The sequence below is a fragment of the Hyalella azteca genome, unplaced genomic scaffold (assembly GCF_000764305.2).
Source record: "Hyalella azteca isolate HAZT.00-mixed unplaced genomic scaffold, Hazt_2.0.2 contig8450, whole genome shotgun sequence".
Lineage (NCBI taxonomy): Eukaryota > Metazoa > Arthropoda > Malacostraca > Amphipoda > Hyalellidae > Hyalella > Hyalella azteca.
The window spans coordinates 16,272-38,322 of NW_025938542.1; the positions used below are offsets into that span (position 1 = coordinate 16,272).

At 37.6% G+C, this 22,051-nt stretch overlaps 1 protein-coding gene across 1 annotated transcript; it reads left to right on the forward strand.

The window, feature by feature from the left end:
• Positions 1 to 19,414: 19,414 nt before the first annotated feature.
• Positions 19,415 to 21,913, forward strand: LOC108680697 (ceramide synthase 5-like). The gene has a single exon (XM_018169584.2). It carries the CDS (start codon positions 19,934 to 19,936, stop codon positions 21,113 to 21,115), a length of 1,182 nt encoding a protein of 393 aa, XP_018025073.1. The 5' UTR covers positions 19,415 to 19,933; the 3' UTR covers positions 21,116 to 21,913.
• Positions 21,914 to 22,051: the final 138 nt, after the last annotated feature.

Here is a 22,051-nt window from a genome sequence, read left to right on the forward strand (position 1 = left end):
TCTCTTTAACTTCACTTCTTGCTGTTTGTCTGTCTGTCTGTCTGCTACAAATATTATAATCGATATTTAACACACTTCTTCCTGTCCAATTGATCTGAAATTGGCACATTTGCAAAAAGTTGGAGACAATGCATGAATCAATTGACAGAATAAATGATTTTAATTATTAAAGCATTTTTTCAATGTTATAAATCGGTTCAATGTTATAATGTTCAATATTATAATGTTCAATGTTATAAATCAATGTTATAATCGAACCCGGTGGAAGTCTAGTAGCTTCTTCAAACTATCGCCAGTCATGGAAAGATCCGGTCAAATGACACGAGTTTAGATCTATGAACAAGGCACGAAAAGGAAAAGAATCGGCGACAGGCCACATCAGGCCTACACTTCAGCGCCGACATCACTATGTTATGTTATGTTATAAAAAAAATTAAAAAGAATTTTGTCAGCTACAAATCTTATTATCGATATTTGACACACTTCTACCTGTCCAGTCGATCTGAAATTGTGCAAACTTGCGTAAAGTTGGAGACAATGCATGAATCAATTGACATAATGAATAATTATATAAAAATTTTTTCCATTATTAAAAAAAATTAAAAATAGTTTCATCTGCTACAAATCTTATAATCCATATACGATATACGACACAAAATTTGACCTGTCCCATCGATCTGAAATTTTGCACAATTGCATAAAGTCAGAGACAATGCATGAATCAGTTGACAGAATAAATAATTTTGAAAATTTACAAAATTTTGATATCCTTAAAAAATTTTGAAAAATAATTTATTTTAATATTTAAAACTAAAATTAGAAATTCATTGTACATGTGTAACATCCAAGACACTGGATTTTTCAGAAGTGTTGTCTTTAAAATGTAATTTTAAACGCATATTATTCAAGTGTAATAATAGAGAAAAAATGAACTTGTAACTTTTATATAGGCCGCCCGCTGGCCGCTCACTGTTGCAACGGTGCCCTGACTGTGCCGCCCTGAATGACTGTGACTCCACCCGAGATGCTCGTGCCTTATATACGGCAGAAGAGAGGACGCGTGAATGAAGTATCGTGAGGTGTACGAAAGACAGCAGACTTTCGTGACTTTCAATTTAGATATACATACAAACAACGCACTCTGGCGGAGCTAAATAAAAGAGTGCGGGAAAAATTAAACTGTCAATGAAATGCGCGTTACTGCCAAGTCTAGACGGGCGATTTGCAAAAATCTTTGCCAGAAAGTGAACTTGTGATTCAAGCGTTCATAAATTCGTATCGTCTTTAGAATACTTTTCAAAACCTCGATTTTTCTGGCAAATCACTTCAAGTTTTGATCATTGTGATGAAGAATGGATTATTCATCCGTTTCGCCTACAGCCAGCTGTTGGGCATCAGATGACTGACGTTCGCAAAACGCCGAAAACTATATAAGAGAATAAATCCATACGAATGTTGACTGAAGGCTCTTGCATGTATTAGCTATAGAAACATACAGACGTTCGGCAGAAAAAGTTGTGTTCCATACCATGATTAGCGGAAGACATTGAATGGATTACCAATCATCGGGCGCGGTGTTAATTAAGAGGTAAATTGAAGAAACCACGTGAATGCACAGAATTCATGTATTTCCCTGTTCAATGTCTTTCCAGAAGGTTTTTTTATCACACTACATGTATTCTACATGCAGGTAGACTTAATTAATTTCAGTAGATATTCTAAATTAATGAGTCGGTTCAAAGTCACATTGTTCGGCGTTTCAAAAGATATGAATTTAATAGTTATAGTTTGTTTTCGTACAATGCGGATCTAATGGACTCATACGCGGTCTCTATCGCTTAGTTTTCTGAAGCCGAGGGCTAATCTTCCATTTTGTCCTCCGTGTATGGGTTTTCCCTGGCCTGTCGGAAAAAATTCACTCATACAGCATGGGTGCGGGGGCAAAAACTCGAATGTACGGAGGAGCTCCTAGAGATTTTAGGCGCTTGCAGACGTCTAGTTGTATTGCATTTTTTACAGACTGCCTGCTTGACGAGTAATGATTGAATTTTTAATTCTTTAGGATGGATACATAACCTTTTGTTTGATTTTTTAGAATAAGACTTTGTCCCATAAATCTTTTTTTTCTGCTACTGGGAGACGAGCAGGATGCGTTCAGGAAATTCCCGTACTGTTTTAAATCGATGGATTCAATTGGCTGAAGTAGCTTTTGAAAACATACTGCCACTTTTAAACAAAAGAAGACGAACACAATATTTTGCAGTAATGACAATTTACAAGGCTTGTTTTGACTTTTCAATACATCTTAAAGTAAACCATTTAAATAATGTAAGATTGTAAGTACAAACATTTTTTGTGACTGCCAGCGTAAACAGATCTAAGATAACTGGTTACATTGGCATATTTTTCTTTTTTATACGCTCCCGAAAACACTAAGAGAGCTGCGATACCTATTATTTGATAACATATAATATATAGGATTGCAAAATATAAAAATCGATCTATAAAATCTATAAATGAGGCCGAAATTGTCTCGTGCAGTTGAGATCAACGAATGACAAAAAATATAGGTTTAAAAGTAATTTATGAAAAAAAGTAACTTGGCTAGTGAAGAATGTTATTATGCAACTCGTTTACAAACGAAAAGTAAAAAGTCAATGGGTGAAATGATTTGTTTGCTTTAATTTCAAGCTAAGAAGGAAATAAACAAATAACAGGCAAATAAAACGTTGAAAACGTTTCAGGGATCAATTCCAACATCAATTCAAGAACCCAAGAAATAAAAGTTTAACCAATAAAGAAAAGCGTAAGTTGCACGGATTGATTAATTCCTAAATATCGAATGAAAGGGCCAAGAAAACAACATCCATTCGTTTTAAATTTCAAGCTGATGAAATCCCTGAGCGTCGTCTGGGCAAGTTTTCCTCCTAAAAATTTGAGCGATTCACACACCCCAATTTGAGTCACCAGAGGCGAAACCGAAAATCTTTAAAATGCTCCAAGACACTTGGTGACTGGTAGGCATGCAGGTACGCATCAAGAAGGGAAAGATGTGTCGACGTTTCATCAGTTTAAAAATGCTATTCGATAGCGTTTTATGTTACGGGTTTGTTCAGTACCTAGATTAAAACCATTCCATAATAATTTTGCTATTCTCTTTTGTTTGTGCTCGTATTCCTTATTTTAGTTTTCTAGCTGATTCTCGAGCTGGTCATCGTAACGTTTTCAATGAAGATATGATGAATTAACTGAGAATTTTCTTGAATTTGCAAGGTAAAAAATAAGTTACTGAGGGAATTTGTAGCACTGGACAAAAAATATTATAACTACAAAAATTTACTTGTTTTTATGCCTCTCAATTACTTCAAATTCACCTCTCTCAAATCCAACTCAAACAAACATTGATTCTTTTGCCGGATTTACCTTGCTTTCAATATTAGTGATAAAAAACAGAGCTGAATAGAGGCTGTCCATTTTTTAATGTCATATAGAACAATTGTATTAAAAATTACATAGAAAAAATTATGCCATAAAATTTTCCAGCAAAATGTATATCACACTGTTAGAAGAAAACGGGCGAAAATGTGTAATACACGTTTCTTTTCGACGCTCAATAACCATAATCTGGTCATTCGGTTATTTACCGTGGTTTGTTAGACTTCAGCGGTAGATGGCGGCAGTTCGAGTTCGAGATCATACCTTGACGCCAACTTGAGTGGAAGACATCGTTAAAGAGCTGAATTTATACAATTTATTTTTGTTGGTTTATACTAATTTTTGTAGTTTGCTGTGATTTTTATACAAATGATAAGGTATCGTGTGTTATTCAGTTGAGTTGCACATATTTGTTCTTCCATTCCTTGAGTGTTGATACTTTGAGTTGAGTTGGTTCGACATCACTCATCATCAGTCGATTGCTGAACTCTTTAGTCTACCAGCCAGTGATGCTTTACACCGAGGTTGAGGAGAAACACCCTGTTATTTATTAAATTATGATACTCTCAGGATATAGTGCTTCTATTCTTATGGAATTCAAATAGTTTTTATTGAGGGCTTTGTCGAGTTGGGTGCAGTAGGGACTAGGGAGGGGGCCTGGGCGAATGTTGACTTCAGCCAGTTTAGTCTTTAGTGAAAATTTGTCGTTGACGATTTACACTGCTCACAAAGTAGTTTTTGTGGGAGGTAATAAATGAGCAGGTCCGAATATCATATTGTATTGGAATTTTCGCAACTGAAGCTTCCTTTATTAACCTTGCTGACATTTTTTGTTAAAAAATGAGCCTGCTTCTTGAAATGTAGATGGCTCATCAACCCTATAGTGTCACTGTGATAGTCTCTTTTATAGTTAACCAGTGAATTAACTAACTTAACTTGGTTGATATGTTTTGATTATATCAATTTTATATGCCAAAACTTCAGATTATTGCACAACTTGAAATATGAATCTTATCACCATTGTTAGCCCATGCCCATCATCAATGTCTAAATATTTCTACTGTGCTACTTCAAATTCTGTGATCAGGTAGGAATTAAAATCACAGGTTATGTCACAAGGTTGGCAACTTGGCTGACCTGAAACAAATTTTGTCCACTCTTCAATAAGTGAAACATTCAGTATTGTTACCCTATTATTCTTATCATAATAACATGCTAAAATTACTAATATTAGTAACAATAAAGGTTCAGTTGGGAATAATAATTTACATTAATATTTTCTATTAAATGTTCAGAGCCTTAACTTTTGACGTAGTACCATCAATTGGCCCACCAGCCCCACCCCAATTTGGAATATTGGGCAGAAGTTTCCAAAAATTGCAGGTGAAAACAATTGTTTCACGGATGATTCTCAAAAGCTGCTGAAAGTTAAGCCATTTATCCAATTTTCCACCTAAGAAAATAGAAAAATGCCAAAGGGATGGGTAAAATTGGCCAGATTCACAGGCGTTATTGTCCAATTCACAGGTGGCTTCTGCCCAATTTTCCAGGAAAGCCATGAAATAGAAGGAGAGAAGCTACTTCAGTCATATTTAAAAGTATTGAATGTATTGCCATATTATTATTAACAAATATGGCCAATATTCCAAAATTATGGAATGGCCAAGCCAGTCGCCGGACTTAAATCCGATTGAAAATTTGTGGCGGTATTTGAAGATTCAAATTAAGAAAAGGTCCCCAACAAATTGAGATTTAATTTCTTTTGATAGTATTTTTGAATACTATGCGTCTCTATACATAATTTAAATCACTTTTCCTGTTATGTTTGTGTACTTACATACATTAAAATACGATTTTTCAAGTGTACGAATATTTATTTCCCCCCACTGTATACCAGCGATACAGTACAAAGTATACACAGAAATACTAAGTTGCGTTCATTGCTGCTGTACGTAAAATGTGGGGTCCCCCCGGCTTTTACCCGCGCTCTCAGTACGCGTATTGACATTGATGTCTATATACACAGCCTTTGCTTATATATTAGGAAATCGAGGAAAATGGGGTACTCTTTCACTTTTTCAATCATCTCTCGGCAACGGCTGTCCCGATTCAGTTCAAACTTTTTCCACTGCCTGCCCAGTCGCTTTTAACAACTTTTTATGAAGGTTTCGATCCGAAAATTTTTTTTTATACTAAAAATGATGTGAAACACCAAAAATTGGTCGAGTTTTTGCAAAAATTGCAGTCTTGCGTCTATAACTCCTGGTAAAACCGAAGCATTTTAATGAAACTTCATATACGCATGCGGCTAGTGCTGGTGAACATTTTGGTGTTTGATTTGTTTCGGTCAATGTTTTTAAGCATATAATTTTTTCATGTGAACTCGATTTTTTCGAAAAAAGGGCAGTTTTTTTGTCCATATGTCAGTTGCATGTTTCATGATCATGTTCAAATTTTACACACGTTTTCTCATAAGTGATATCTATATATTGACGTGGGTTTCGTTTTTGTATATTCGATATTTTTAGAAAAAATGGTTGTCAAAGTTGCGTTTTTTACGTTTCTCCCCAAATCGTAATTTCGACATAACTTTTGAATGAGGCATCGTTTCTGTTTCGGATTTTTTGCTATGGCTTTATCATATTGGTAGCTACAAGACGATGGGTAGCACACGTCACAGCTCCTTCTAAATCGGCCGCAATTTGTCGCTGAAAATGTCATGTTGAGAACTTCCCACGTTCCGCGCTACGGTTCCGAAACTTGGTTATCGTGCCTTTCCTGTAAAGATGTAAATAGCGCAGTCTCTGGTGAATAATTTGGTGTTGGAATCCATTTTCTTCTTTCATTTTATGGTGAGACTGAACTATTTTATTAAAAGTGAATATGAGATTTACTGTACGATGATCGCATTTGCGATCTGAAATGGGCCTAGTATGGGTAATCATGTCGATTAAGTTATATCATACTTCGATTACGTCAATATTTTTAATAAATTTCTCCTGTAACTAGTTTTTTGCCCTATTTTATAGCTTTTTCGGGTTACATGGTGTTGTCTTCGGTCTTTCATCATTCTCGGCCCCGGCAATCCAGGTTCTTCGTAGATTCTGATGAAGCCTCATCCTCAACCCCTTGCGGCGCAGTCTTTCGTGCTCAAGTACGAAAGACTGTGCCGTCCTTCGCGCATCTCGCGCGGGTTCTTTTGCGGACGCGGTGGGACCCCAGCGGGTCCCTTCCGCAGTCGGATGGGACCCGCCAGGTAAGGGATAGAACACCAGGTTTTTTTTAATGAATGCATAAACTGTGTACTCCTGCTGCAGCCCAGAAATAGCTGATGGAATCTGGGGTTAGGTAAGGAGTGCCAAGTTATTTTTTTTTCAAAGCAGGGCCGACATGGTATTAGAACCTGAGGTAGGGTTAAGGACAGCAAGGCCTTTTCCTGGTAAGGATGACCATGCTCTTGGATATGGTTGTGTCAACCTCGATAAACTATCTGGGGGAAACTAAGGTTAGGTTAGGGACTCCAGGGTGTTATTTATACTGAGATTATGTCCCTGTCACACGCAGTTTGACGCTGTTAATGTTGACGTTGCTTAAGGGAAGCACATGTTTTTAAGGTTAGACATCGTGGGATGTAGGATGCTTTAGTTTATTGGTATTGATATTAAAATGTAAGGGGTGTTAGGATATTCTGGTTGAACTAGGAAGGGAGACTACATTGCGACTCGTAAACAATAGATGCATAGAAATGGATTCGCAACCATACAAGAAATGCAACTGAGGATCGTAACTATAGAGATACTTACAACTTGATTCGCAGTACACGAAAAACTGCACTCAATTAACCTTGATATCGTTTGCAATATATTTTTCTTTTACAAAATCCATAGTTCGACGGAAGAGCTATGAACGAGATTTTCTTGGTGTTGTATATTTCTTGATATATTCCTTAGATATTTTATCGTTGCGGGTAAAAAGTCCATTGGCCTAACTTAATGTATGAAATGAAGATTCTAACGGGAAATTTCCTCCCTGAAAACTACGGAACATTTCTCGGGCAGATTTCTCACTTAATTTGCTAGCCTGAAAGACTCCACTACGCGAAATTGGGCGGTTGAGAAGCGTCGATGGCCTTCCCTGTTACTGGGACAAACAAATCAATGTGACACGTGGGGAATGCAAAATTTGTGAGTAATTTAATCGTGACGTATTTTTGTTCATGTTCTGACTCAGTGAACTTGTTTCTAGCAACATTAAATTGATAGAATCTTCCAGTGGCCATTAGTTCTACTTGTCCCATGCAGTATTACGACTTAGCATATTTGACCTGTATTCTATAAGGATTCTGGTGTTAAGTTCTCCCATGATTACATGAATAACGTTAGTCACTTTCTCATAACTATGAATCATTCTTATATCTGAATTTCACCGATTTATCAGTGATGTGAGCAGGGATGTTTCAAGTTATATCAGATGACATTTCGTCTCGTCATAATGGGTCGCCTGTGGGAGACCACCGCTGCCGTGCTTCGAATGGATTATTATGATCCCTTTCCTCATGAACGTAGCCTACCACACTTCTTGACTGTAGCATCATCACCCGCAAGCCACCAGACAGATCACATCCATTGAATTAGGTCAATCAGCCCACATCAGCCCCATTAGATCAATCAGCCCACAGCCTGACGTTGTATGGCCCAGCATCGTCTGCAAATACGCGAAAAAAAATTTACACCACCCGGACGGAGAGCGCCGGAGCCGTCCGTATCTGTCCCGTGTGTCGAATGGGTCGCCTGCCGAAGACCACCACTGCCGTGGATGTAATAAACCATCACGATTCCTGCCTTCCGGAACGTAGCCTTCAACACTTCAAGCCGTCCGTATCTAGGCCGTGCGTCGAACCAGCCCTCGGTCGAACGGCTACTTGTCGAAGGACGATAAATTTTGGAACAGAACTATGCGATCTGAAACCTAACCTCAGATGCGGTGAACGTAAAATTACATAATTTAACAATGCCCGGAAGTCATATTCGATCCGCGGCCTGATGGTGCACGGCAGGTTCTATGCAAGGCCGGAGGAGGACAAAGTCGAGTGGTTCACGGCTGATTGGTGGATGTCCGGAAAGATCCAGGGGTTCGATCCAGGGCTTTTGGTGCACAAAATTGGTGGTGTACGGCTGCGCTCCCGTGTCGAATCAGCCTACGGTCGAACGGCCACACGTTGTAGGAGGATAAATTTTGGAACAAAACTATGCTCTCTGAAACCTAACCCCGGATGTCGTGAACTTGAAATTACGTAATTTGGCGAAGATGCGGAAGTCACTGGTCGGTGGACGATAGATTTTGGAACAGAACTATGCTTTCTGAAACCTAACCCCGGATGTTGTGAGCTGAAAGTGACCGTCTGTTGGTGCACGGCAGGATCCATGCAGTTCCACTGGCGAGCTGGGCTGATTGGTCGCAGTTCGTTGTCTACTAGTTACAATTCAAGCAAAAGTCAGGGTATGAAGTGATGATTCGATGCAACGTTCAATCGTGGACAACCATTACGCTCAGGGCTACTCGCTTCAGAAATCAGAACATGGTCGCGTAAAGCTCCTAATATTTAAAGCAAGATGTCATGAGCTGGTTACTGACGGATGGCTTGATCCTCGGCTGATTGGTGGTCATCCGGAAATATGCTAAGCGTTCCTCAAGGCTGATTGGTGCACAATTTTGGTGGCGCAATGCTGCGTACTCGTCATAATGCCGTACTCGTCTACGGCATTAGATGCTGCGTACTCGTCATAATGATCTTTGACATATTGGCAGTTTTGCCCCCATTCATGACGTGTGTTTTTTCTGAAACTGATTTTCTATCTTAGTGGACAAGTCAACGTGATTGTGCGAATGAATCTAATTGCCTATGAACTTTGAATTAATTGCTATTTTAAATTTCCTTTTGTGTAACTTAACCATACGCAGGCAGTTTGTACTGTATAACCCTGAGCGGAACATTTCCTTGACAAAATATTTCCATGTTGTCATACCTAGGTAGAAATTGAAGACTTTCATTCATCAAACCTAATACTACTTTTGCCTAGGCAGAAACCCGAATAAATTCTAAAGTGCCTAAAATGCTCAGTCATTGCCGACTAACGTTCAGAGGAATTACCATAGGTTCTGCCTTCTGATGCAACTCTGTTTAACAGAGCAAGTCATGTGAAGATGGACTCCATATGAGAAGTAAATTATCAAGTCAGATTTTTATTGACCCATCTGCGAGTGTCTTTAAATAGAATAGAAGTGTCGGCATTGAAGAAATAGGCCCATGGCCTGTTGCCAGTTCTTGAACTTTTCGTGACTTGATTCACAAGGGATCCGGCCTTTGCAACCCGATTTTTACTGACGATTGATTGAGATAGCTGCTGGACTTATTGCTTGGTCCGTAAGTTGCTATAGGCATTTTAAGACTGAACAAATACTCCTGCATAGCTTCGTCTAGTCTGTTCTTGAAGGCGTTCATACTCGAGGCGTCAACGATGCTATCAGGGAGGCTGTTCCACATGTCGGTGACTCGAAGCGAGAAGAAATTTTGTCGCATGGATGTGTTACAACGCAGTTTTAGTTCATAGCCATGGCCCCTGGTGTTGGTTCTTGTTTCAAATTCTAGTAATCCTTCTGGGACCTTGTATAAGCCATGAGTATACTTGTATGCTTCAATGAGGTCCCCACGCAGACGTCGATAACTGAGGCTTGACAGCTTGAAAACTTTAATCTTCCTTCATAGGACTTGCCTTTCAAGCCCGTAATTATCCTTGTTGCACGACTTGGAACACTCTCGACCAAATTTTTGTCCTTTTCAAGTTTCGGTGACCACACGACGTTTCCAAACTCTAGGTTCGGGCGCACGACGGCAACAAACAATTGCTTCATCGCTTCTGCATCTAGGAACTCGAAAGAGCGTCTGATCAGTCCAAGTCGTTTATTGGCTTTATTATCTTGACCTTCAATATGCTTAGAAAATGTCAACTCATTGTCGATATTAACTCCTAAATCTTTTTCCATTGTCGACTTCGACATCATCACTCTGTCATTGCAACCGTGTCTTCACATACTGTAATCTTGCTGTTCATTATTCATGCCAAGGTGGATTACTTTACATTCGTCAGCGTTTAATACTGACACGTTGTCGTTTCCTACTAGAAAATCTCTGACCCATTTGAATACATTACTCTCAATTCCCAAAGACTTCAATTTACGCAACAGCCGGTCATGTGGGCTACTGTCAAATGCCTTGGCAAAATCGAGGTACACTGCATCTACTGGCTCCCTTTCGTCCAGCAGGCGGGTCCATTCGTTCAGAGTAGACAAGAGGTTAGTGCTGCAGGATCTCCCGGCAATGAAGTCATGTTGACAGTCTGATTGGAGATTATTAGCAGTCAAATGATCTGTCAATCGATCCCTCACAACAGATTCCATTACCTTTTTCCATTAGATTCCATTACCATTAGCGTCTTGGAAAGACGCTCGCAGGACAATTTGATGAGAAGCATAACTTTGACCTACCTGAAATTCTAGAGCAAATGTAAAGAAGAAGTTTACGGTCAAAAACTTACGTTTTCGACAGTTCGTTTTCTTTACATAGAAAAGGGTATAGAAATTCCACGGCGTTCGCAGACCCGAATTCAGTTCCTACAGATTGATGGAAACTGAAGCAACACAATAAGCGAACGAACAAATTTTATAGGCTTGAACGATCACATTTTTTAAACTCGAGAGATAATAGAAAAAGGTTAAAAATTTAAAATTTCTATCAATGGTGTCAGCAGAGGAGCAAGAAAACGATTATGTGAGAAACCATTGAGTTTCACGTGAGTACCGTTTTCTCCAAATATTATACTTGCACACTTCCTATATGCGTAATGCTAAGCCACAATAGTAAAAAGTACACAATTATAGAGAAAACTTATACGTACAAAGCAATTCAGCAACTTCGTGCAATGAAATTAAACAATTTCGATATGAGAAGTATGACGTCGCTTTATCAATCTTTCTCATCAATGGAATCTTCTATGCAAACATTATCCATTAAAAAATTGCAACCCTTTTTTTCACACATTCTACGTCCATTTCATGAATTAATCATTTCATTAAAAGGCAACAGAAATCTTGGCATAGTAATGATATGAGATTTAATGCTTGTTGAATACTTGGCCTTGAATCTATTCAACAAATTCAATCACCGCCTCCAAGAACATATATAATTGATCGACAACCGCATTTTTTCTGGTAGATAGCCCATTATTTCTTTTAGAAGCAAATCAGGTGTGAAATTAATTTGGAAACTGCATGTAGAAAACAAAAGTTGTCTCTACCAAGATATAAATGTTGAATGAATTTAAGCGAACACACTAACAACGAGCAGTGAAATAAGAATGTTCGAACAGTGAAGAATAAGAATAAATGTAAAAAACGTTGATTGTTAAGAATAGCGGTTTGTAATTATTTCGTCTATAGACAGGTCCATTTTATTTTTATTGATTAGGTAGATGTGTATATTTATCAGTATATACCCTTCCATAGTCATAGGGATAAGTGATTCATGTAATTTATGAGAATCCCAATAATAAAGTTTTTCCTGACTTTAATTGATGTTATACGAGTATAAATAACTTTGCTTTATACTAAAAAATTTGGCGCATACTCTTTAAAATAAAAATTGCATCCACAATAATTTTAATTTTATTTAGTTGAGAACAGACTTGGTTTGGTCTGGTTAATATTTTTTGAAATTAATATTTCAATAAAAAACCAGTTACAGAATAAACATAAAGCACAATGTTCTAATAATAGGTAAAAATCGCATGTAAAACTATGAATGATTCATTTTTATTGTTTTTTTTGTGTGTTTTGAGTGAGGAGGATGGCACCAAATTGTCTCCGACAATAGCTTAATTGGACACTGTACAGTACAATTGTATCATATTACCCCCTAAAATAGCGGCTGCAGTACAATTGTGTAATGTAAGCTCCTAGAAGAGCTTCTACTGTACAATTGTATGATATTAGCTACTTAAGTAGCTTTCACAGTACAATTGTATCATATTAGCTCCTAAAATAGCTTCTACAGAACAATTGTATCATACTAGCTCCTAAAATAGCTTGTACAGAACAATTGTATCATACTTGCTCTTAAAATAGCTTCTACAGTACAATTGTATCATATTAGCTCTTAAAACCGCTTCTACAGGACAATTGTATCATATTTGCTCCTAAAATAGCTTTTACAGGACAATTGTATCATATTAGCTCCTAAAATAGCTTATACAGTACCATTGTATCATATTAGCTCCTAAAATAGCTTATACAGTACCATTGTATCATATTAGCTCCTAAAATAGCTTATACAGTACAATTGTGTCATATTAGCTCCTAAAATAGCTTATACAGTACAATTGTGTCATATTAGCTCTTAAAATAGCGTCTACAGTACAATTGTATCATATTAGCTCTTAAAACCGCTTCTACAGTACCATTGTATCATATTAGCTCCTAAAATAGCTTATACAGTACAATTGTGTCATATTAGCTCCTAAAATAGCTCCTACTGTACAATTGTATAATATTAGCTCCTAAAATGACTTATACAGTACAATTGTATCATATTAGCTCCTAAAATAGCTGACGCAGTGCAACTACACCACATCAGATGATACAAGTGCTTGTCCCATGATTATTAGGGTCAATAAGAGACATTTTATTTCTGTTATTATAAGTTCAGAGACATCCTTATAGTTCATGTCTGCTTTACAGAAACGCTTAATTAGTCATTGTATCGGACGGAAGAAAGGTCAGAGCTCGAACTAGAGTAGACTTGGAACTCCTCTTGAAACATGAATATGGATTGGATTGAAGGACGATCACGAGCCGTACATGGTCGACTTGTACTTGGGCCTTGCTGGCTTTGGTGCGAAGCCAGAGCACAATTGGACCACATCCGCTTCTATAAAGGTGCTTGCTAAGTGCAATTACACCCCAACCACTTCTACAGGTGCTTGCTAGAGGCAATTACACCACAACTTCTACAGGTGTTTGCTAGAAGCAATTACATCACAATTTCTGCTCCAGGTGCTTGCTAAGTGCAATTACACCACATCCGCTGCAACAGATGCTTGCAAATTGCAGTTGAGTTTCTGCACTCAAACAGATGAGGTATTTGAAGACGAATTATTGCAAGCACAGCCAACAAATATAATAATTTGTAATTCCTAGCTTTTATGTTGTTGTCAATGCCCCAAATCAAAATTATAGGCACCGCAATGGGTTGGGACTGCCGGAGTCCCAACCCATTCGTATTTCGGTTCTCTTGGCGTATGACGGTTCTCTTGGCGTATGACGGTTCTCTTGGCGTATGACGGTTCTCTTGGCGTATGACGGTTCTCTTGGCGTAATTGTATCATATTAGCTCCTAAAATAGCTTATACAGTACAATTGTGTCATATTAGCTCCTAAAATAGCTCCTACTGTACAATTGTATAATATTAGCTCCTAAAATGACTTATACAGTACAATTGTATCATATTAGCTCCTAAAATAGCTGACGCAGTGCAACTACACCACATCAGATGATACAAGTGCTTGTCCCATGATTATTAGGGTCAATAAGAGACATTTTATTTCTGTTATTATAAGTTCAGAGACATCCTTATAGTTCATGTCTGCTTTACAGAAACGCTTAATTAGTCATTGTATCGGACGGAAGAAAGGTCAGAGCTCGAACTAGAGTAGACTTGGAACTCCTCTTGAAACATGAATATGGATTGGATTGAAGGACGATCACGAGCCGTACATGGTCGACTTGTACTTGGGCCTTGCTGGCTTTGGTGCGAAGCCAGAGCACAATTGGACCACATCCGCTTCTATAAAGGTGCTTGCTAAGTGCAATTACACCCCAACCACTTCTACAGGTGCTTGCTAGAGGCAATTACACCACAACTTCTACAGGTGTTTGCTAGAAGCAATTACATCACAATTTCTGCTCCAGGTGCTTGCTAAGTGCAATTACACCACATCCGCTGCAACAGATGCTTGCAAATTGCAGTTGAGTTTCTGCACTCAAACAGATGAGGTATTTGAAGACGAATTATTGCAAGCACAGCCAACAAATATAATAATTTGGAATTCCTAGCTTTTATGTTGTTGTCAATGCCCCAAATCAAAATTATAGGCACCGCAATGGGTTGGGACTGCCGGAGTCCCAACCCATTCGTATTTCGGTTCTCTTGGCGTATGACGGTTCTCTTGGCGTATGACGGTTCTCTTGGCGTATGACGGTTCTCTTGGCGTATGACGGTTCTCTTGGCGTCAATGCCCCAAATCAAAATTATAGGCACCGCAATGGGTTGGGACTGCCGGAGTCCCAACCCATTCGTATGACGGTTCTCTTGGCGTATGACGGTTCTCTTGGCGTATGACGGTTCTCTTGGCGTATGACGGTTCTCTTGGCGTATGACGGTTCTCTTGGCGTATGCCGGTTCTCAAGTCGAACCGTCATACGAGCTTCGCTCCTCATGAGCGAGACGGCCATTGCTCACCAGAGTCATCAATTAATTATTCTTTGAAAATAGAGGAATTCATACTATATTCAGAGTAATGAATCTCCCTGAATCTTTCCTTTGAATTAAAAGCAGGAAAATTAAGCCTACTGTGGCTCACAAATAGCTGAAATTCGATTCGCGATTGAAAGTAAATAAAGAATTGAATATTTGTAGTCAGCCGAGTACTGCAGTATCAAATTCATTTGAATATTAGAGAAAAATAACCAAAAAATTAGTATATTTTAATGACTTCCTCTCGAAAACCATCATCGCCTTAAATTATAGAAAGTTAATTGTCGAATCAATAAATTAAGGTACTATTGTGATAAGAAGTAAAACTTATTCTCACATAATCGACAATTTGAAAAACAGACAAAGAAATGCAACTTCGTATTAATTTTTCAGTTCAAATGCATCATATTACGAGCATTTAAATATTAAAGTCATATTATGTTGACATACTCGTATGTCAACATATGCGGGAGCCGTAGTCTCCCACTACTGTTGTGCGCCGGACGCATAACGGTTACACGGTCGCTCTCCGAAAATAACCCAAAATATAAAATAGTCTCCCTTAGCTCTCATTTTCCTACTCGCCGGCTGTTGTGATAATCTGCTGGTACAATCACCTCATCCTGACCTACTGGCAATCCGATTGTTCAGCTACTACTCTAGGGCGCGTCCACAATCTTGCCACCTCACTCTGACGTAAACTTTCACGCACAGCAGTAGGTTGTCTCTGTGACCGACCAAATCACTGGAGGTTTGGCCTCCATTTACAGCTTACGTCCTTGAGAGTTTTGTTCAGAAAAATGGAAAACAAAAACTAAGCTCTTCTATCGAAACATTATCCTTCTGAGGGTTGACCGGCTGCAGCACTCAATTATCTGTTACTGTTCCTGTCGGCTAACAGTAGACTATACCCATGTTAACCCAGCAGACTATACCCATGTTTACACAGCAGACTATGCGTCTATACCCATGTTAACACAGCAGACTATACCCATGTTAACCCAGCAGACTATGCGTCTATACCCATGTTATCACAGCAAACTATACCCATGTTAGCCCAGCAGACTATACCCATGTTAACCCAGCAGACTATACCCATGTTAACCCAGCAGACTATACCCATGTTAACCCAGCAGACTATACCCATATTAACCAAATAGACTATACCAATCGGCCACCTCTACAGTACCCTAAACGAGGTACTGTACGTCGCTAATGATGAGAAGGCTGATGCTAATAAAACTGCTATTTCCATTTGAAGCAGCAACTCGAAACTTTTGACTATTTTCAAGCCTAGCGAATAAAAATAATGTTTGTAATATCACGATCCTGAGTGTCATCAAGTGAATGGACCTTGATATGATACGCGGAACAATAGTCTTATAGCTGAGACGATCTGGCTTTGCAGTGAACTTTCTCTGAAGAGGACGTTGATTGAAAAAATGATTAGGCAAATTTATAAATCAAATCAAACTCGCATCATGCAACTACAATGGGCAAGCAATCTCAGGATCATTATAACAAATGTGTAAAATCCCTTTCACTTCTACATACCCTTACTTAGGGCAGATCGGGGTAATATATGTTGATTATTTCAGAAAAACTTTCACCAGCCTACTTTTCCCACTTCACTGTCGAAATTCCTGTTTATATTTATTAATTTAAGCGCTGTGATCTTCGAAACATTATCGGGAACATATCCAGAAGATAAGCAATGCAATCGTTTCGTATGGACAAATGAATCTTTAATTTTGCTCGATTGGTATCAGAAAATAGTGCGATAATATAGAATTGAAATTTATAATCCGCCAAGTGCAATGCCAAACTTTAATTTAGGAGTTGTGGACGTTGACCATCGCATCCCAGGATTATTTATTCATCTCCCACTCGTATTCAAGTTCAAGTCTCAAATTTGCCTACATATAGTTGAGTACTGGCGAGAAATTCAGCTCAAACTGGATCTGGCTTCAGGATTTTGTCCTTCACTTCAGTTGAGTAAAATGAACAGCTAGGTTCACCTCGAAATCATTAAAAGGGTCTCGAAGTATTATCAAGATTATTATTACATAGCTTCTAATTCTTCAAAGGTAAACCTCAGGTAATGGCGCAAAATCAGCTTCCATGTACTCAAAGAGAGACCTTAAAGAATTTGAAAAAACTTCAATTTCAATAAAAAAATAAAATCAATGGTTGTAGTGATCGGGATGAAAAGGAAAAAAATATTAATTTTCATTACTATTAAGGAGAGAAGATAAGAATGCTTCTATTTGATAAAAAAAAATCAAAGCAATTGCTAAGTTGGTCCTTTGAGCAGAGATAAAAATTGTCATTCAAAATGACGTAAATGATAATAACGAAATAAAAAGAACATTCGCGCAAACATAAAAATTAAAGAACGTGCGAAGACAGAATTGTTTAATTCAAATCTAATGTTGACCATTTCCAATGAAATGCAAGCTGGACAGGTTTCATCGCAGTACTGGTGCCAGTAACTGAAAGTTTCTCCATAGAAGCCGTAACGGAGCTCTTGCATAACCTACAAAAAAAAACGATTGAAAAAAGCGGGCCTATACTGGTTAACCTCTTACTATATTTCCCCCAATTTCAGAACCAAATACGAAATTCTTGCCCCACATCTAATCGAAAAAACCTGATGCGTGTACACTTGTGCCATAATAGCTTCACTGGGAATTCTTTTTATAAAAAAAAATAATTTTCAAACAACATAATTCAAGAGATGGCGCAGAGTGAAAAAAATCACTCATTTTAATCGCATATGTCTGTTCCAGAACAGCAAGACTAAAAAACTGCACTTTCCATTACCCCGCGTAACTGAATGCAGCGAAGAAACAAATATTCGGATATGAAAAATTAAATTCAACCAAATTTATCACTTTGCTGATTTTTCTTTTGAATGATGCACAGTAGAAGAAGACTTCGATAAATCTGTGTTCGTAAAAATGAATGACGGAGGACCTGTTGTATGATGAATACTTCAACGAGTCAATAGACTTGTGTGAGTTATAAAAACTGGCACACTCCCTAATAAGCTGTGAACCTTTTACCTCATCAATAACCAGTTTTAGAAAGCAACGATTGAATTTGCTTGCATGAGCGATCGTAAATGATCTTAATAAATGCAAAAAGTTGTACTAACTTTCAAGATATGTTATGGCGCCGTTACATCATGCGAGGCTTGCTATATGTAGGGCATCGTCTGCCCGCAGTCAACCTTTCACTCTCACTCCGGAGGGTCGTCTTGATCACCGGTGTAGCCTCTCATTGTATTGTGAATACGTTTACTAAATTAATAGGGAGTTTCTTCGTGGCTGAATATTTGATGTGGCTCAAAATATGGCAGCATTTGGTGCAGAAACTGTGTTAACGTGGTAGCAGTTACTAACTCTATCAACTATTAGTGCTGCAGTTACTTATAGATCGAGGCTCTAAAAGAAATGAGGCTTAAGGGTTCCAAGAAATATAGCAGCAATTTGAAGAAAGAAAAAAGAGTTTCATTGAATCAAGTCGTGTTCATATTTTTGTACTTAACGTTGATTGTACCAATTGTTCTTTCTCATATGTTTGCAATTCATCATTGTTTATTATTTAAATTTTTATTTTCGGTGATTGTTTTCCATGGATTCGATTAAAATACGTCAGATAATAAATTGCCACAGCGCATCAACGTCTCAACGCGCGGCGTAAGCAAATAAAAATTCGAGGAATATACGAAATTTTGCATTTATTGGAAGCTCAATGTTTGCGAATGACACTATCAGGAATAGAAAATACTTTTTAAAATTGTATGTTACTATTCCTAACAATTTTATTAAAAGCATCACATCCATACGTATAGAAACCACAATATCCGTACGTATATAGAAACTCAAAAACTAGACAACTCTGCATATCCTCTGTGACGGTTGGCATTACCGCCTTAACATAGACTTCAGACTTTACTCCCTCTCCCTCTGTTTAGTATTGTGTACGATTAAAACTAAAAATTGTAAAAGCTTAAAAAAATAATAGCAAGACAAAGTCGATATCCGGGGTGTGAATTAATCGGTAGTGTATTACAATAACAAGTAAAATGTAACCTAACGGAGAAATAATATGCGTTTAACAATTTTTCTTAAAGACAATGCTTCTAAAGAGGCCAGTGTTTCCGATGTTATTAATATACAATGAATTTCTTTGTTCATTTTTAAATAAAAAAATTATTTTGAATTTTTTTCATCTATAGAAAATTTGTTTTCTTAATGTTTTTGTATTATTTATTCCGTCAATTGTTTCATGCATTGTCTCCGACTTTACGCAAGTGTGCAAAATTTCAGATCGATTGCACTGGTAGGAGTTAGTTGAATATCGATTATAAAATTTGTTGCAGACAAACAAACACGAAGTGAAGTTAAAGAGAAGTGTTGTAAAAAGAACTGGTATATAAAAGAGCTTTAATTTACTAAAGTGACTGTGCAAGGATTAACGAAAAAACACATCAACATTTTTTGTGAGCCTAGAGCAGCATTAGCCACGGTGTTTGGCTGTCAAAAAATGTTGGGGTCATCATCTAGAGATCAACTTTTTTAGCTTTAGGAGACTAAATTGATCATACAGTATGATAGATTTTACCATTTTTGAATGGTGAAAGGTTACAGTTCACTTTTGTACATAGTCACTAACCAATAATCGAAGAAAGTTGTTTTCGTTCCAATCTGTTGAATCAAATATTTTAGAAATAATGATAGGTAAAAGTAAAAATTTTATACTCTGAAATCTTTAGAACGGTAAAATATGAGTTTTAAAATTAAATTTGAGTGGTAAATAATAAATAAATCCAATTTTTGTCCCATTTAATATTTCACTCCTCAATTACAGACATTGATAAATTGTCATACAGTAAATAACTTAACATGAGAAACCAAACTTTTGGCGAGTGGTTTTTCCTACCGAACAATATTACATGGAATGAACTTCGGGAGACCGTCGGAGAAAGTTATCCAGAATTTGGTGTCTACTGGCAATGGTCGATCTTTTTCGGCGCAGTTCTGTACATTTTCAGAGATTATATCCTCATCCCTTTCATTCTGAAGCCCTTGGGCCTGAGGGCTGGCGTCAGGTCTCGGCCTTATCCTGCCCCACCGCCCAACAAAACTCTTGAAGATTTGTATGCTGTAAACCGAGCGCGACCGCCGCGCCAACTGCTGACAGCGGCCGCGTCGCGCATCAACTGGTCGGAGCGAGCAGTCGAAAGATGGCTTCGGCAGAAAGCTTTATCTGGGCAAATGACAACGCTGGAGAAGTTCTGTGACATGGGTTGGCAAGCTACATTTTATGGCTGCTTTTTCATCGCTGGGCTTTTCATAATGTTACCACAGGAGTTCGTATGGGAGCCGTCCAAAGCCCTAACCAACTTTCCGTTTGAGCAAACGCAAGCTGTCATTTGGTGGTACTGTGTTATCGACACCGGCTTTTATATTACGCAGTCTTACGTCCTGTTTACTTTAGACCGTCGTCATGACTTTTACATCATGTTGTCTCATCACATCATAACTTTGTCATTGGCATGCCTCAATTTAACTATGAACAATCTAAAGCAGCAAGCCTTAGCCGTGTTCTTGCACGAGGTGGCAGATATTCCTCTATCCGTTGGTAAAATGCTTCGTTACGTAGGCAGGAACGCTGATATTTTAGGGTATGTGTTTGCGCTAATTTGGATTGCTACCAGACTCGTTGCTTTTCCTCTAATGATATTAGTTCCATCGTTCACAGAGACATCTGGAAAGAGTTGGCCGGCTAAGTTTTTGACACAAGGTAGCACCTCAATTTTGTTAATCTTGCACATCCTTTGGACATTTGAGATCGTGAATGCCTATAGCAGGAAGCTCAACAATAACATGGATTTAAGCGACGGGCGTTCGTCACCCGAAGAATTGTCCGGTGACAGTGAAAATGAAAAGATGAATCACGGAGGCAAAATTTCAAACGGAATAATAAAAAATGGAACTTCTGGGTCAGGTTATTTCAGCAATGGAATAACGCAAAGGACGGTTTGGAAGGATATATCAGTTGATAAAGCTCGGCTAAGAAATTAGGTCGTAGATGAACTCTACTCTCGCCTACACCACAAACGTGAACTCATGACAGAATGCATTAAATTCAAGTGAATTTAATTTTTCTGCGAAATTCTAATTCAACGAATCACTCATAGATCGTCGTTTTTGTTATGCAAATTTTCTGTACTAAATAATGATAGGAGAAGTTTGAAACGTTTTGCAGTTGTATATGACGTTGATAAATTGATTAATGTGACTAAAGTCTATACACAATGCTTCAATTGAAAATGAAATGTTAAAACAGTTTTAAAATTGTAATGTAATTGACACTATAAAAAATTCGGGGTAATTTAACTTTTTAGGAATAATTTATAACCGTAATTTTAGTTCATGTGTTCAAGATTTTCAACATGACAATTAACCGCATTGTTTTACTAACAAGTTTTCAGGGCAACAAGTTCTGAGCCAATTTTCTGTTAGAATATCTGCAATATAAATGAGTACTTCATTGGCATTCTTCGTAATTTTGTGATTTAGTTAATAATAAAAACATAGAATAAGGAATAATTTTTTAATTCCAATGCAATCGTTTCCTGAGGTCTTCCTAAAGAAAGAACCGGCAAAGAAAGAGCTAATATCAACAAGATGTCATCATTCAAAGATAAATGAAATTGTAGTATATAAAATGCACAGTCGCGTAATAAATGCAACCAATTAAAGTTTGCCCACTGATAATAGTAATTTCCATAAGGTTGCAATGCATTCTGTTCGAAGAATATGATCCATGAATATGTTTTTAAAAATTACATTTTAAATACAACACTTCTAAAGAATACAGTGTCTCCGATGTTACACATCCAAATTGAGTTTCTAATTTCATTTCTATATATTAAAAAATAATTTCTAAACTTTTTTTAATAATAATATATGAAATAAATTTTCAAAATTATTAATTGTGTCCATTGATTCATGCCT